Genomic DNA, 17,132 nt, shown 5'->3' on the forward strand with positions numbered 1-17,132 from the left:
TGCACGTTTTTGGCTAAACTATGGAGCAAGTTGAACTATCTCTTGTTTCGCCTAACTGCATATTTATTCAAGAACAATCAAGCAAATTCGCAAACATTAACTCTAGGCCACAATTTCCAATGACAAAATTGTAGAAGCGTTCTAAGGAACATTGAATTTGAGCAGCTTATGACTTCCTACTTGTTACATAATCATTTTTTTCTGCATCCTAAAGAAATTGCGCGAGATATGCGAAGAAAAGAAAAGCGCGTGGCAGGTCTTATTGCGCGCTTCGTATGAGTAAAAGGTGCACTTATCCGGGTATACTGCCGCTTAAAAATTGATAGTCGCTGATTTCATGATAGCGATAAGCAGACCTGGCAGCTTTCACAGCTCTTTCGCAGCACTAGAGTGATTCTCTAGAAGCACTGTATAGAAGTTCCATAATCTTCTCAACGAAAACTGTAATCAAGAATGTAACCAAAATTATAGTGACAAGACTATTGTATTGTATATATATATATATATATATATATATATATATATATATATATATATATATATATATATATATATATATATATATAATTTACCTAACGAAACCTCTTCGCCTTTAAATGAAGAGCTCTTTCTAGATGTTTTACGTTCACAATTATGAGATTTCGTTAAGTAAATTACAGGAAATTATTAAATCATGGCAGACAAGCGTATGTACCTCCCTTAATGTATATGGTATTTGTGCAGTAAAATTCGCAATGGCTAAATTAATTTTGATATTTTAAACTAATAATTCTCTCCCGATCGATATGAAAGCAATTTAGTGCTATCATTTCGAGAGTAAATGAGAGCAATCGTTCTCTTAAATGCGTTGTAAGCCAAAGAGCCTAACTTTAGGCAAACAGTTTCATTGCGCATCCCTCCCAGGCTGTCGTAATCGCCAAATGTCAGCGCACGCATTGGCTTCATGCTAATTTGCATTAAAACGCTGTGCGTATTCTGCGTGAGGTCATCTTACTAACTGAACGGCTCCTGAGAAATGTTTCATTCTTAATATCTGGTTGACTGGCCATCAGATATGGTGCACTACTAGAGCAGCTTGCCTCCCCAAAAAATGCAGTAAATGGTGGTATAATAGTGCGTGATAGCTTCTCTAACGCTGCTATTTCTCATACGTGTAACGTTAACAATTTCGTTTACAATATTCCATTCTCGCAACTCAGGCTAAACGCCTTGAGGTGCTCCACCAACGACAATACGCAAGGTATGTAAGTCATCTTGCGTATTTGGGTGACATACCTTCAGAACACAGTCCATATAAGTGAGGCCTTTTACAGCTTCGTGGTCGAGCGGCTTCTCCCAGTCGTCTCCAAAGGCTGCGTCGATCTCGTCCCGGAGCTTATCTTGAATTTCTGGATGGTGGCCGATTAGGTAGAGAGCAAAAACGAGGCCTGTCGCCGTGAAGTCGAAGCCCTAGATGGGAAAAATACAGGCATTTCATGGATTAAATTTTTAGTTCAGCCCCTGTGTCTGAGTGTGGTATTCAAGTGCTAGCAGAATAATTTCACTCCACTGCTTCACTGACGCCTATGAATTTCTGTAAGAATCTAATGATTCCGTTCGGTGTGCAAAAGAAACCTGAAATATGAGGAGTCATCTCGCTAATCGTTGGATAAGTGTCGCGAAATATGGTTTTACATTGTAGATGTATGACCTTGTGGGTAGCGCCCTAAAAAGTCTTGAAATCGTGAACTAATTCAAACAAGGCTTGGAGAACTTAAAAAAAAAAGAAAAAGAAAGAAGAGCGGTTTGTCTCTGAGAGCACTGTTGTCACTTTTTTTCATTTATTTATTTGTTCATTTAATCAGTTATTCATTAATTTATGCATTCATTTGTTTGCAAATTTCCTTAAAAGTGACCAATTGTTCCCAAACAGCAGCACAGGAAGCTGCGACAGCGTTGTTAATGCTCTTTTATAGAGCCTGACCTACAAGACACCAACGGAAGTCTGCAGAAGACAGTGCACATCTTGGCGACAAATTTCTAGGGCTGGCAGCGCTGTTTCGTTATGACAATCGTACACCAGCATGATCCCACTAAAGGGGATTGGCTGGGATAACCATCGTCTATTTTGCAATTCAAGCTTCTTAACTTGCAAAGCTTCAAACAGGTTAACAAATACTTGCTAAACCCGCCATGGTTGCTCAGTGGCTATGGCGTTGGGCAGCAGTGGCTCCTGTTGGACGGCAAAAAACATTACCTTGGCTCTGTCCAGATACGTGGCATTCGCATATTTTCAAACTCTGGCTAAAGTTAGCTTTGACGCCCTACATATTGTCATGGGGTTGTGACGGTGAAGAAAGCAAAACGGTGACTGGTGAAACTAGCACTTTATTGGGCGAACTTGTGCCCACAAAAGCAACTTACACTCAAAGGAGAGCAACAGCGGCGAGCACCATCGGCGGTCGTCGAAATCTGATCAGCGGGTCAAGCACGTCGGCTTTTGCACATCAGTCGTCGAATGTTCCAGAGTAATCGCTGGGACCCGCGTGTTATCCATAAAGTTCTACATTATTCGCGTCGCGCATACATGTAATCAGATTACACAAGGTTCGGTCCCAGACAGCTGATGGAACCATCGATAACATTCCAGAAACTTCCGATACATGCAGGCGCGTCCTGCGCTGTGCGATAACATTTGTTAGGCGGTGAAACGTGGTCGCCCAATAAAGATAAAGAAATACACGTGTCAATATGAAGAGAATAAATGTACACGGCGGCCGCATTTCGGATGGGGGCGAAATACGAAAACACCGGTGCACGTTAAAGAACCCCGTCGAAATTTCTGGAGTCCTCCACTACGGCGTGCCTCATAATCAGAAAGTTGTTTTGGCACGTAAAATCCCATAATTTAATTTTTTTTCTTTGCTATGCATATGTCTTGGTGACATACAGCCGCAAACACCTGCTCCATGGCAGCAACGTGCTTCAGCATCACCATATTACAAGTGCAGAGATGTGTTTGCGTAGGGGTTGTACATATTACTTTTTAGCAGCGTTTGATATGTTCAAAAAGTACTAAATGCAATATCGCAAGGAAATGGGATTCCAGCAAAAGTTATTCAGCACTTTTTGGCGTTTTGCAGCTATCTGGAGTGAAACGCATTTAAATGCATAGAAATAGGAGCACGTAACTGAAGCTTATGCAGGTATGTAAATGCACTAGTGAAGGAGTAGCCCTGGAACAACGGGCCGTTTAAGATTTCTAAGAAGATATGTTAGCAGAGTACCACGGGCATCTATTATTTAGCTTCAATGGACAAGTAAACAGACGTTGATACGCTGAGCCGTTGAAACACTGATATCAACGCAGACAACATACTTCGGAAGAACTCATCTCATAATAACTGTCGATGATAATGCGTTCAGCATTAAGTCAATTATAGCGACACAACGTATTGCCACCATCGAAACGACTTAGGTATGAGGCGTGTACTGCAGCAGGACTCCTCTTTCGCGCTTTTCTAAGAACACTCGGCGCCATCTAGCGCCGCCACCGCGAAGCCTGCGCGTTCACTCCGAAATTCACGGCGCGCTGGTGCGTGCGAACGCTTAGAAACGCATCATGCCACAACTGGGCTCCTCTCTCGCGCTCCTTTCCAGGCATACGGTGGCATTTAGTGGCGCTACAGAGAAGGTACGGCGTTGCCTTCGATATGAGAAGCGTGCCGCTTCATGAGAACGCTGAGAATTGTTTCCTCGCGTGCCGCACACCCAGTGGCGTATACTTAGTGACCCAAGTTGGCGAGCGGTTCATTGAAGAGCGCCCAGTGCATTCATGGTGCAGCTCGCTAGAGCGTTGGAGTGAAAGACGTTCGTTAAAAAGCGGCACACAGGCAGTAAATTTGTGTCGCAGCCTGCCAAAGCATCAGGTTGCTCTCCTTGAGGAACCCTTAAGACGTGGGCTCGATTCCGCTCAGCATCGAATAAAGTTCAGGGATCTTTTTTTTTTCATAATTGTAGAACGGCACATTCCCAGCGGCACCTACCTAGTTCGCGTCAAAGACGTTCATTGGAGAGCGGCACACAGCTACTGGAGCATACCCAGTGACCCAAGTTGGCACTAAAGAGGTTCACTGAAGGCAAGCTCAGACCGAGTGGCACATACCGAGCGCTCTAAGTCCGCGTCAAACAGTTTTCTTGAGCAATGGCACCTGCCCACCCTCGCATTTACAGTGGCGGATGTCGGCGTGAAAGATATTCGCTGAAGAGCGGCACATATGTACACATTGCCACATACTCAGTGACCCAAGCTGGTCCCTTGGACGGTTGGTTTCAAACCCTACTCCCTAAGCACAGTAGCTCGATGAGCTACCCATTCGACCATGGACTACCCAGTCACCCAAGCAGGCGGGAAAATGGTAGGATATCTGAAACCCAGCCTCTGGAAAGTTCGTGAAGCACCCCAAGAATGCTAACGCATTAAAAACGACATGGCGGCACAGTTCCCAAATGGTGATGATAATTTAAGGGACATCCACATTCGCAGGATTCACACAGATTATGTGCTTATCTATCCAGGCATCTGGATTGTTCGCATCTCATTCGGATGACCATAGGCAGCGTATAGAAAGGCACGTACTAGGGCAGACAGATACTGCAAGGTACATTAATGACAAACTAGTCTTACAGTCAACACATACAAGCAAGCGTATAGTAAGTGTAGTAGCATAGCCTTTGATTCGCGATTCGATAATTCTTCAACGCGCTTACTGCACTCCTGAGCAGCGCACTTATTGAACATGGTCGCGAAATCTTTTCCGATGCCTCTTGATCAGAGCACAGTTTGACCTGTAGCGCGGGTACACCGCGAGCTGTGTTATCCACGTATGCACCTCTCGTCTCTTCGGCTTTGTGGTGACAGTGCGACAAATCCAGAAAGTTCTTTTTTTTAATCGACTATGTGACCCAGCTAATGCGGCCCAAGCTGTTAAAAAAAAAAGAAAATAGGTGCGCGATACGACAATGGGACCCGCGGTGTTTTGCTAGCAGTCATCTTGCGCACACTGGTTAATTTTCCTATTATCATTGATAAACTGAATTCAAAAAATAATTGCCTATATTTTTCCTTACTCGCACAATTGCTTAATCTCGAATATCAAATTCTGCATAGCATTTGAACAGAACAAATTCAACAGTTTCCAACTCGCTACATTCTTCCCAGTTAATATTTCCGCGTTTCAAAGTTGTGGCACAAACGTGAAAACGAGGTGAAGGAAGGCCCACGGGGAGTTTCGCGCGCTACAGCAGCGTTTTAGACCGCAGCTCTTTGGCGCCCGTTCCTACGTTTCGCGTCGCCGTAGAGCCTCGCCGTCGCGCCTCGCCGTAACCAGCTCCGTAGCCGGGGCCAGCGTACTGCTCTAGCTGCGCGCGCTCCTGGCGCCATCTCCCGCGCACAGCGCGAGCCTTGCTCTCTTCGCTCCTCCTCGGTGGCGGCTGATCTCGATGATGTGCTGCCGAAACGCATAGCCGCCGCTGTTCGCAGCTGCTTGCTTTGAGCAGCCGCCAACAGCTACGCCGTCGCCCTGTCACTTTCTCGCGGTCACCAGGTCAGCCATAGACTAGTGTCCCTAGTGTAACTCGTATGCATTAGGCAAGCGGTAAAACGGGAAACCAGTCAAAAATTGATTTCAAATGTAACTGACAATATCCTAAAGTATTCAAGCTGTCAGTTTCATGGCTTACCCCTTCTAGTGCACCGAGAATTTCGTCTCGAACCTCAGTTTCACTGAGTGTGCCTTCGTCGACGCACATTCGGACAAGAAGTTCCAGGAGAGAGTTTTTCGAGACAGGATCTCTGAAGCCCTTTCGGTACTCGGTGATTCTCTTCCGGAAAACCTGCAAGTGAGTTCAAAGCCACCCGACATGAAATGTAAAATATTGGCTGATTTTTTCTCGTCAATCAAGTCTGCCAGGACAAGTATAGAAATGTGTGAAGTAAATATCGTTATGGTATTCCTCTGAAGCTGCCAGCCCGTTTTGTAAAGCACTACCCATCTGCCGACGTTTATCGTGTTCTTTGCTTGCGATGCTCCAATTCGCAGTACTTGTATCTACAGGTATGCACGATAAGGCGACGAACAAGTGCGGTCTGCATGCTGTTTAGGTTAAGTCAGATAGTGCTCTCTACTGTCCTACGTAAAGTGGCATCAGCTTATCGGTAAATCAGTCACCTTATACGCTATTTTTATCGTACCACAGCGTCTACATTTTACTAGTCGCTGAAAAATTTCGTGAAACTCCGAGGGCATCTTCTAACACAGATATTGGGAGCTTTATCTTTGGATATTACGAAAATCGCAGATGAAGAACTAGCAGCCCAATGGCAATAAAACAAAATAACAAATTAGCATTTTGTTATTATTTTTGTGTGGCCGCGATAAAAGCAGGCAAAAAAGAAAGATTTATCTGGTTCCATTATAACTTCCAACCCTCCGCACTCGTGGGCGCAAAGTAAGACATAAACAAAAGGCACATTTCCGTTTATTAGCCGTGGATCCCTGATTATTCGTTTTATTAAAGTAAATAGAAAATTGCCAGAAAAGCTGCTCCTTAGAGCTACAGGAGTCGAACAGGGTTAATAGAATACTTACGTCACTGACAAAGTCTCTCGCCTCTTCCACATGCTTCAACATCTCTTTGCGGTCTTTGGTGAATGCATAAATGCAGTCAAACCAGTGATGGAAGTTCGTCAAACGTTTTATAATGCTTTCGCATAATCTGCAGAAGCAAAAGTATCCCGATGTTTCAGTCAAGATCCTCTTTTCCAATTCATAAAGCCGAACTAATGAACTTACGCGTCATGAATTTTCAGATATCCTGCTATCTTACTGTCATCTTCGTCATAGTCGACGCCCATCGCTGTTTCTGTGAAAAAGAAAAAAAGAACGAAATAAAATTGTTCGTCCCCGTTAGGAAAAACTTCGCGAATGCTACACGCAATTTTACGTAGCCGTTTTACTCTTGTTCTTATTGTGCAATGAACTCTAGATGCTTCAATGCGACTTTCGTGACTGATTGAAAAGCTAAACTTCACTGATATACTCAAATTCCAACGTTAAAGAATGGAGTCCCCTTCATGGCTCTCCGTTAACACTATCGATTTCCCGCAACAATGCGTCTCCTGCGGGAAATCCTCATTCTTTGTTTTATTTGAATAAATGCACTAATTAGGCAATGTCCACGCAGGCGCAGTGTGTCCTAATGAATATGGCAGTATTTGATAATCCATGCGTTCCCAAATTTTCTTTGTTTTGCTGGTGACTGGTGACAAGAAAAGCGACGAACTTACAGTCATGAGCAAAAGTAAAGGACCCCTGCGAGTGCGTGCCGAGAAGCATAGCAGCCCCACCTGGCACCATGCCACTCAAGCTCATGTGACGTCAATTCAGGCGCAGTAGGCATGTGCGAATGCCATTTCGACGAATATTATAGGAACGTCCTATTATTTTGACAAAGCGGCGTAAAGATAATTAGACTGACACAAGGTGGTTGATGTAGGCTAAGAATGTAATCGCATTGACATGGCTATTGTCAGGATTGGCTGTAATTTGCTCTTAACACATTTCTGGCGTAAGAGCATTCTGTAAATACAGGCTTTTTTTATTGAGGGCGGCAACCTAAATGAACATTTGGCGCCTTCACTTGGCCCTGGCTGTCTGACAACACTAGAAAAATGGCACTTAAAGGGCGCCTCACCAGGTCTGGTCATTTTGAGCTGACAAGCGCAAAGCATACACTGCACGATAACAATCGTGTCTGCAAAGTCTTACATCGCTACGTGCCGCGGAAAGATCTGAACTTTCAAACCGAACGCCGCTTTTCCTTCTCCTCGCGGCCGCCGCGCTCCAAGCCAGAGGATGACGTACTTGCATCCCTGCGCCTACGTACTTGTGTCCGCAGTGCGACGTCGCTCGTGGTGACACGTGACTTCGAGAATTATTCAATACAGCTGTTATCTGTGCGATATGTTGCTTGAATTGACGAATTGAAGTTTAGAGAAATAATAAAACATAAACGGAATGTCTGCATGTTTTTTGTTTCACTCCGCACCGAAGCAAGAGAGATGTACTACTTCCGCTTCGTCTGCTTGTTCCCACGGTCGTGCGGTTACGTGCCTAGGTACCGAAACTATGCCATTTTCTACCGTGTTTCAGCGCGTGATCACGCTCTGCGATCCACTTGTTCTGCCTCAGTATTCGTGCAGCACTAAATTATACCGCTAGTCATGTTTCCTTGTGGACAACGCGCAAAATCGTGCGCTTCGCGAACGAGACAACAGCTCTCGCGCGACTCCGTCGGCGGAAGTGCGAAGCGCCGAAAAAAAAAAGCGAAGATAAAACATAAGTGAAGGCGGAGCCCGGGACGTATGTGTCACGCGATCCTAGAGGTCCGGCATGGGACAACGCAGGGAACGAAATTCGCTTGCGAAGGCTAGAGGAGGCGAGTGGAGAGGGAGTCTCGCTATGCAGTGGAGCCCGCCTGTTGAAATCACGGGTTCGTGGCTCTGAAATATTTCTATCTCGGCTATTAATGAGCCGACTTGAAAATTTTTGCGGCAGAACACTCCTTAGAGGACAAGTAACAACTTCCAGCGTATAATCAAAATTTGCTATGGGGCCTGGTGAGGGGCCCTTTAATAAAAGTGCTGTGGCTGAACATCGCGCTTTGCGAACCCACACACAGTTGCTTAAAGGTATGCCATCTAAGGGCCCTCAGCGCAAGCAGCCTAAGGTCGGGAATTTGGCGGAAGAAAAATTTTACAATAAATTAAGCAAAAAATGTTCGTAAGATCATCAAGCTTACAGTGCACGCCGCTGTAAAAACAAGTGCTGTAGTCGACAAGAGACGTGTTAGTAATGGTAGCAGAGGTACAAGTCGTGATGGGCCGCTCTATAGCGCATACCAGGCGTTCTCCTAGGACGCGAAACTGGAGATACATTTATTTCCGCCATCGACGTGAACGGGAAAGCGGGCTATAGGCAGGTATTGATAAATGCCTTGCCTACTTTATCGGTATCCTCATGAAAGTAGATGGCCCTACGGAATGGTGTGCAGGAATAGTTCCGGTCGTGAAAATATTAGGTGACGTGGGAGCCCTCGGTCAGCAGAGTTCACGGCGTTTCGACCTCGCCCTATAGGAGCACGTCTGGCGTGCGCATACATGGGGGCCCATCATAGCAGTGTGAACTTCTGTATTTGCGCTAAAAGTATAGCGCAGGTTGATTCAGAAACATTTAAAAGGCCGTCGCAGCATCCGATGTGAGCAGCATTTACTGCGATAGGGGGTAGCCACTCTTAGAAAATATTTAATTCAATGCTTTATTTATTTTTTTCTGTGAAAGAAAGGAACAGCCGCGAGAAGCTGCTACAGCGAGTAGCTTGACCAGGTGGCAGCCGCCCCCAAATCACAGCACTGAACAGTTAGCATAACAAAACTAGAATACGCAGTAAAATTGTTGCATAGATTATTTGAAATTTCTTGAACACAGAGATGGTAAGGCAACATTTATGCTTAAGAAGCAATTCTAGCGCACTGGAACAGGTTGTTCACAAGTAAATAACTCGGCAATGGAATACGTTAACATATGAAAGCGAGGTTAATAATGCAAAAAGGAAGAGAAATTATCATTTCATAGCTCGACAAACCCGAAGAAATAAAGATACGACACCAATCTGCGCCACTCGAGTTGGTCCGGGTATAGTGATGGAAAGCGCTGTCGCAGACGATTGGCTGGGAGGCCACGAGTGTCGCTTAAGAATAACAGCTGCTTCCTTGTTACCGACGCGCTCTGATAGACCAGCTAAAAGTGTGCAGCGTAGTTTTAACACATGATTCATTGAGGTCATGCACTGGCTGCGGAGCGCAATTTCAATGCTCGTTGGGCTGGGAAGATTGTTGCAGTTTCGGCTGGTGCTTAATGTCCGGCAAGTTTTGTTTGTCCAGTGTTTCGATAGACTGTAGCAGGCTTCTAGCGCTCGCGAAGATAGTGCGTGGTGCCGTAGTTGCTGGAAATTCAGTATTATTTTATGACGATCTCCAAAGCTGGTCAGTAATTTGACCTGTTTCCTGCCCCTAGCTGTGTTGTATGTCCACAGTAAGCCTGCCTTCGCTGATAGGTGGCACTTTCTTTATTGTCTTCATCGGCGTGATGTTCCGTATAAAGTCTAACGGCGATAATATTGTCACCGCGTTGCCGTATGCTGTATATGCGACGGTCAGCCGAGGACAGCGGATTAATCTCGCGTGCCCGAGGGAGCACTGTGCGGAAGGGAGGGAGGCGATCTTCTCTGACGGCTGCTGCGCATGGCGCGGGCCCTATCTTGAAAGTGATCTGCGATGGGGACAGTTTCAGGTAGCAAGTGTGGGTTTATTGACCGGTTGCCTTCACCCCAAAAGACCACGTCCTCGTGATGGGGACGGTGCGCCGATGCGCCGAATGCTGATAGCTTCGTGTGCGCTGTGTTTTCAACGCTTAGTTCGCATTGAAGTGAAAGGCAGCACGAAGGTCAAATCTCGCTGCTGCTGCTGCGCTTCCTGACTCCGGCGTGTTGACAGCGAGCTTCCGCGGTCATCGAGTGAGATGTGTTCATGTTTGCTTGTGCGCGCATGACAATGTATGCTTGTTGGTTTAGTTAGTAAGCGAATGTTTACAAGTTTATATGGCAGATAAAACTACTATCCTAACTTCCTATAGCTATCTACTAAATTAGCTATCGATATCGCTGCTTGGCCTTTCGGGCGAAACTGTGTCATTTTTTTCAAATGCTCGTGATATTAATTTTACATGCGTAATTAAAGACCGGCAGCACGCCCAGTTGAAAAACACAACAGCAAATTTCAGTCTGTCGCATTTTGGGGCGCCCTGTAGTCTGAAGTTCTGATGTGTGACGTCAATTCTCTGACGTCCTTTGGTTCTCGATCAATATCTAATTAAAAAGATCACAAAAAAGCTCTTTAGGACTATGCAAATTTGTTAGTGTAGAAAAAGTTCTCACGTGGGACTTGAACTTACGACCTAACGCTTCTGAATCCAGTACTTTACTACTCGGGTTGAGGATTGGGCGAGTTGGTATTGCATTCTAATACTGGTACAGCACAACATACAAAGGAAGAAACAAGCCGAGCCGGCCAGATAAACGAACAAGATAAAGGATAAAGAGTTGGAAGTCAGCGCTCTGTTCCTTTATCTGGCCGGCTCAGCTTGTTTCTTGCTTTGTATGTTGCGCTGTACCAGTTTTAGAACTTCACCACTCACTGCGCCACGCCGAACGTGGTTGTACGCGAACATTTTGATCATGTCAGCAGTAAAAATGTCTGTCTAGGCTGGTGCTTACATTTGTACGTTGATAGTCAAGGTGCGTTTTCACGCCACCACGTGAGCTGGCGTGTCTCTAGAAGAGCAACAGTGTTGCTACTATCGAGAAGTACTCCGTGAAGTGCTAGAAGATTGTATTGTACATTGATCATTGATCATGTATTGTACATTGATCTTGCTTTACGATATCTACGTCAGTTAAGAAATGCAGAAACTCACAACGGCGGCCAGGGACGCTGTAAGGGTTGTTACTGCTACTTTCGAGAGCTGCCTCTCGCTCTTTACACTTTGGAGGGCGCACATGATTTGTGTGCTCAGTTAAAAATAACTGCATAAACATTCTTCGTTAAAGTGCTCATTTAGACAGCGTACCGGCTTCTCACGGTAGCACCTGCGCCAGAATTGGGGGCGAGCTCCACCAATGGAAACGCTGGCACCGCCGTCGGCGTGACATGGTATGAGGGATCACGTGGACGAAGCGGCCGCGTCGGCTGCTTCGCAAGCGCCGAAGCAAGCTGAAAACGAAAGTTTAAAGCCCCAATTGCGGGAGGTTTTCCCGCGTCAAGTGTCTACTTGACGACACTTGAAAGCGCTATCATGCGTAGTAGCTGCCTTTGAAGGCGTCCGAAATGGTAGGCTACTGGTCGGGCCGCAGTGCTGGATGTACGCAACGGAGCCCGGTGTCAGCCTTCGCACCTACCCGCAGGACAAGAATCTGCGTGACGCTCCGATCGCGAAACTTAGAACCGGCAAGCAGCCATCGGCTACAACTCGGATGTGCAGCAAGCACTTCCACGAGGAACGTTTCTGCTGCGGCGTCGGGGCTGTTATGTTCAGTGAGTAGCAAAAAGTGCGCAGAGAGACGCTTGAACCCGCCATGGTTGCTCAGTGGCTATGGTGTTGGGCTGCTGATCACAAGGTCGCGGGATCGAATCCCGGCCACGGCGGCCGAATTTCGATGGGGGCGCAATGCGAAAACACCCGTGTGCTTAGATTTAGGCGCACGTTAAAGAACCACAGGTGGTTGAAATTTCCGGAGTCCTCCACTACGGCATGCCTCATAATCAGAAAGTGGTTTTGGAACGTAAAACCCCGTAATCAAAAAAAAAAGAAATAGATAGAGAACAGAGACGCTTGCCCGCGAGCACTGCCCGGTTAATGTCATGAAGCTTTGATCTATGAACTTGTTGATGCTAGGTACTGGCAAGTTCACTGGAATGGAAAGGGAACAGTAAGGAGCACATTAAGAAAAGGCATGGCATATTTTCATGTTTGTGTTAGCACCAAACAATGAATGTACTGTATTAAGAAAAAGAAGCAGCGGGAAATTGCTCGCTGAGAAGACCGATAAACATACAGTGCGATGCAATTCGAGAAATAATGATGTCGAAACGTCCAAAAATTTAGAAGAAAAAGAAAGATTTAATCGTCGCGACGGCACGTCACAATTTTCCATAGGCGTCAAAGTCCCTAGTTATAGCGCAGAAATTATTTTTCAACAGCTCTGATAGCGACCACACAACAGTGGCTGCTTGTGTACTGTCAAATGCTCGTCTGCTGCGGCCTAAAGCTCACGGCACGGGGCGAGAACGCGCTCGTAGCGCAAGCGAAGCATTGTGCGCGGATATGCATGCAGACGCGCAGTCCGACACTGCGAAATAGTGAGATCGCTGCATAGCTTCATTCTGTTATGCTCAATTTGGTTATACAGACAGCCCACTAAAAGAACTAATTTTACGTAGTTTGCTCTCAGCGACTGCTTACCTTTCACGCAAGAAACCGGTTTGGAGAATTCCGTCGCGATGACCGCGCACAGTGGGCGTTCAGTGCATGTATTCGTTAAAGAGACAGCGTCTGTAAACCATTCTGTGCTTTCTGTTTGCCCGAGATTATTATTTTGTCAGTAAAAAAATTCTGTTGCTTCGCGAAATGTCTAGGAACGCTGTCGGATGGTGTTTTTATTGAGCACTGACAGCCAAACCTATGAGGAACGCGCCTGGTTATCCGTCATACTACGCAAGCGACGTGCTTCCGGCAGATGGCGACTCCGTAAGTATACTCGCCGCCAATACTGCATGACACCCGAGCGAGACAGATTTTCACGCAGCTCTGTGGAACAACGCAAAACTTATTTTCCGCTTCGCAAAAGCTTATGGAATATGTCTAGGAAATTATGTAATATGTCAGCGTAACAATACGTCCAAGTCCACAGGCCTGTATGTCACATCTTACAAAATAAAACAAAACAGATACGCAGCCGTTGCCGCAGACGCCATGGTTTCGATCAGCGGTCGATTTTGAGGAGCCCGCTAGGTTGATTGGGTCGTTTCGATCGTCCCGGCACAATTACGACAATTGGCTACGTCGACCTTAATACAAATCAGGCATGAGTCGTGCGCAAAAGGACTTCACGTAGTTCCGGCTGCCATCCTATATTCACATTTTCTTCCTTTCAATTAAAAAAAAACGTTTCTATGTATTTGTGAATACCGCGCAAGAAACCCGCCATGGTTGCTCAGTGGCTATGGTGTTGGGCTGCTGAGCGCGAGGTCGCGCGATCGAATCTCCGCCACGGCGGCCGCATTTCGATGGGGGCGAAATGCGAAAACACCCGTGTACTTAGATTTAGGTGCACGTTAAAGAAACCGCAGGTGGTCCAAATTTCCGGAGTCCTCCACTACGGCGTGCCTCATAATCAGAAAGTTGTTTTGGCACGTAAAACCCCATAATTTAATTTTTTAACCGCGCAAGAATTTTCTTAGGGTGCGAACAGTTGTACTGCGCTCCGTGGCTGCTGCGCCGTAAACAATATGGCAAGGCGGCATTAGTAATCCGCGGTCTTTGGCCTGAAATCGTGAAGGATAAGTATCATTAAGTCATTGATCACATTGTGAAGCATGTAAGAGGCTGCGCGTAATAATATGTGTCGTGTCAGCAAGATTGAAGCGTTTGTTCAATTGCGATCTTGTGGCAGTGCAATGTTAGGCAACTTTGTTCAATGCGTTTGGACGAAGCTGCGACATCTAAGCGTAATTATCTGAGCAAGCGCAGGGCATGTGGCTTGTAATGAACAAACTTCACACAGAAGCCGCCGTGCTGGCAGCGTTCAGAGGATAACTCGAGAATTGTTTCGTCCATGTTCTTGAACTGCCATGTCTACACTTTCAGCCAAAAGACGAGTCAGCGGACTCGTTTTTAGAGTTATGTCGCCATAGCCCCGCCCGAGATTCTACGGTTTAAAGAAATTAAGCTTTGCGGATGTACCCCACCTTAGCTAATTGTGCATCACTCCTGCTTGCATATTTATCGCAGTGGCTTCTGCCTGCTAGCCTTCAAGAAACGGTTGCCACCAAAGAGAGAGAGAGAGTGAGAGAAAACGACAGTTGCAAGTCATCTCGCATTGTACCGAATAACACATCTCCGAATCCCCGTTTGTTTATGTATTTCTTGTTCCCCATATTCCCAAGTCTTTCTGACCGTCTTTTCGAATATTTTTTTGACAGAGATGCATTAGATAACGGGAGAATCGTGCCGTCCCGCAGAAAGTCCTTGTCGATTGTCCTTTTCTCCAAATTGCGGACTGTCGTTGCCGTGCTTTCCTAGTACATTTATGATCGTTGGTGTGCATTCATGCCTTGATTGTGCAACGCCTGAAATTGTAGTGACCGCGTTATGATGCAGTTTCCGATATGTTTGCCATGCAAAAGCCAATTTCACACAAGACTTCATACATAAGAACTTTTTCTGATTGTTCTGCGGGGCCCGTCCCTAATAATATGTTTCCTGTCAGTATTGGATGGTCTTTGTTCTGACAATCGAACTTTAACTAGCGTAAGAACTTTTTTGAGAATACGAGACTAGGGCCCTTATTCACAAACATCTTTTACACTAAAATTGCTCGTGGGAGAAAAATTACAGCCAACCTTGATGCTGGACGTGTTATTAGCCAAGGCGGTCGGCCAACGGCAAATAGCACTTAAGAACGAAAAACTTTTAGGATGTGGCCCCAGAATCGTTAATAACGTTTGTTTATTCTGAAACTTATTTTTCTCTTGCTGAGAGCCAACGCAAGTCCAGCGATGCTAGATTTTTGTTCCTCGGGCACTCTCACACGCGACTTACCGAAGAGTACTCCGCAGACGGCTGCACGAAGGACGGGGAAGACGTCGAAGTACTCCCCACTCATAGTGGCGAGCTTTTGCACCAGCCTCCCCGCTCTCTTGTCCATGATGGGCGTGTAATCGTCAAGAATACGGAAGTGAAAGGACGGTGTCATAGCCTTCCGACGGGCTTTCCATGGCTTGTCATTCCTGGAGGACGCGGGGAAGAGGATGTCGTAAGTAACAGAAATAACAAAAACTAGTGCCTTTCCACTGGTCATTCACGTACACAGAGTAACTGTCGAATCCATAACCGTTATAACTACTACGGCTAGGAGAGGTATCGTTTTCTAAGAGGTTTGCCAAGACGATGCGTTTTCCAAGGGGTTTGCCTACACAACGGTGGCGGCGGCCTTGCCCACCGGGGCAGCACGAGCCCTCGCAAGAATACTTTCATAAGGCTCGCACTTATGGACGACCGCACGCCAAGTTTCATCCTAGACGCCAGCGCTCGTTTCTCCCCTGGCGGAACGATTTCATCTCCAACGGGTGTAGGTTTCCGCCGCCGCTTCCCATAGCGGTCGCGCCCGCGTTCAGTTCGCGCTGCGCGCGAAACGTCTCTTGTTTGCGACGGCGCCTCTTCGGATGACCGGAAATTATTATTGTGTTGTTAACTGTGACGACAGCAATGTAAACACGAAAGGGTTGATGCCACCAGTAAAATTCTGCCGATTCACAAGAAAATGGTACGAAATAAGCAGACGACACACATGGATTACTGCGGTGCGCCGAGCGAAGTAAACAACTGGACGAAGCGAGCTCGTTCATTGATCACTCCTGAGTGTATGACGGTTTTTATATGTAACGCACATGAATGCAATAATTACTCGGTACATAATCCTTTTATTCATATAAAAACTAAGTTGCTCGACGAGCGCTTGTCCTGTCTTCTTTCTCGTGTTTCGTTTATGTGTGCGCTGCCCAAGAATGGAAACCACTTCTGTTGTATGCGCTAGCAGTGGCCGAAGTTCACGCGTGCCGAGAAATTGAATATGTGCACGATGCATTGAGGATGACCAGAGTTCATTCCTGCTTCACCACTGCACCGATCGATCGAGTTGCTGGACGATACACGCCCGCGTCTTGGTCGCGCCGGCATTGCTGAAGCAGGAATGATTACTAATACTTTCAACGTCCGTCTCTTGAGCACTGTTAAAAAATGGCCAAGCTGTCTACACTGCTGCTTCTATTCCATATTGTAGGGGACGCACTAGTTAAAGTTGTGTTCGCATGTCGTACTTGTGCTATGCAGCGATATATTTTTGAGAGCAGCATTCCGGGCAAGTTGGTAATCCATTACTTAAATGATATTGCGCGACAAAAAACGACACGGACGTGAGAGACGACACACCAAGCGCTTGGTGTGTCGACGACATGCGCTTGGTGTGTCGTCTCTCACGTCCGTGTCGTTTTTTGTCGCGCAATATCATTTAAGTCATCAATATATTTTGTTTATTTCCGCACAGTGTCGATGGAAGACCGTTGTCGCCATCAGAGACAATACGGATTTGTAGCAAACATATTGTGAGAAACTGCAAAAATGACTTTAGCTCGTATGTGCCGTATGTATGTGCCGCATCGATCGTATGTGCTGACGATTTTTCCGGCGGTACATACG

At 46.1% G+C, this 17,132-nt stretch overlaps 1 protein-coding gene across 1 annotated transcript in view; it reads right to left on the reverse strand.

Annotated features, from left to right (window-relative positions):
• The window catches only part of LOC126546871 (cytochrome P450 4V2-like), a 61,475-nt gene that overhangs the window by 8,456 nt on the left and 35,887 nt on the right, over nucleotides 1-17,132 (reverse strand). Inside the window, exons 3-6 of the mRNA XM_055062613.1 lie at nucleotides 15,477-15,664; nucleotides 6,630-6,682; nucleotides 5,722-5,874; nucleotides 1,276-1,449 (exon numbers count right to left, since the gene is read on the reverse strand). Of these exons, the coding sequence (XP_054918588.1) occupies nucleotides 1,276-1,449; nucleotides 5,722-5,874; nucleotides 6,630-6,682; nucleotides 15,477-15,664 (568 nt within the window). The remainder of the gene's footprint in view (nucleotides 1-1,275; nucleotides 1,450-5,721; nucleotides 5,875-6,629; nucleotides 6,683-15,476; nucleotides 15,665-17,132) is intronic.

This window comes from Dermacentor andersoni, chromosome 1 (assembly GCF_023375885.2).
Source record: "Dermacentor andersoni chromosome 1, qqDerAnde1_hic_scaffold, whole genome shotgun sequence".
Taxonomy (NCBI): Eukaryota; Metazoa; Arthropoda; class Arachnida; order Ixodida; family Ixodidae; genus Dermacentor; species Dermacentor andersoni.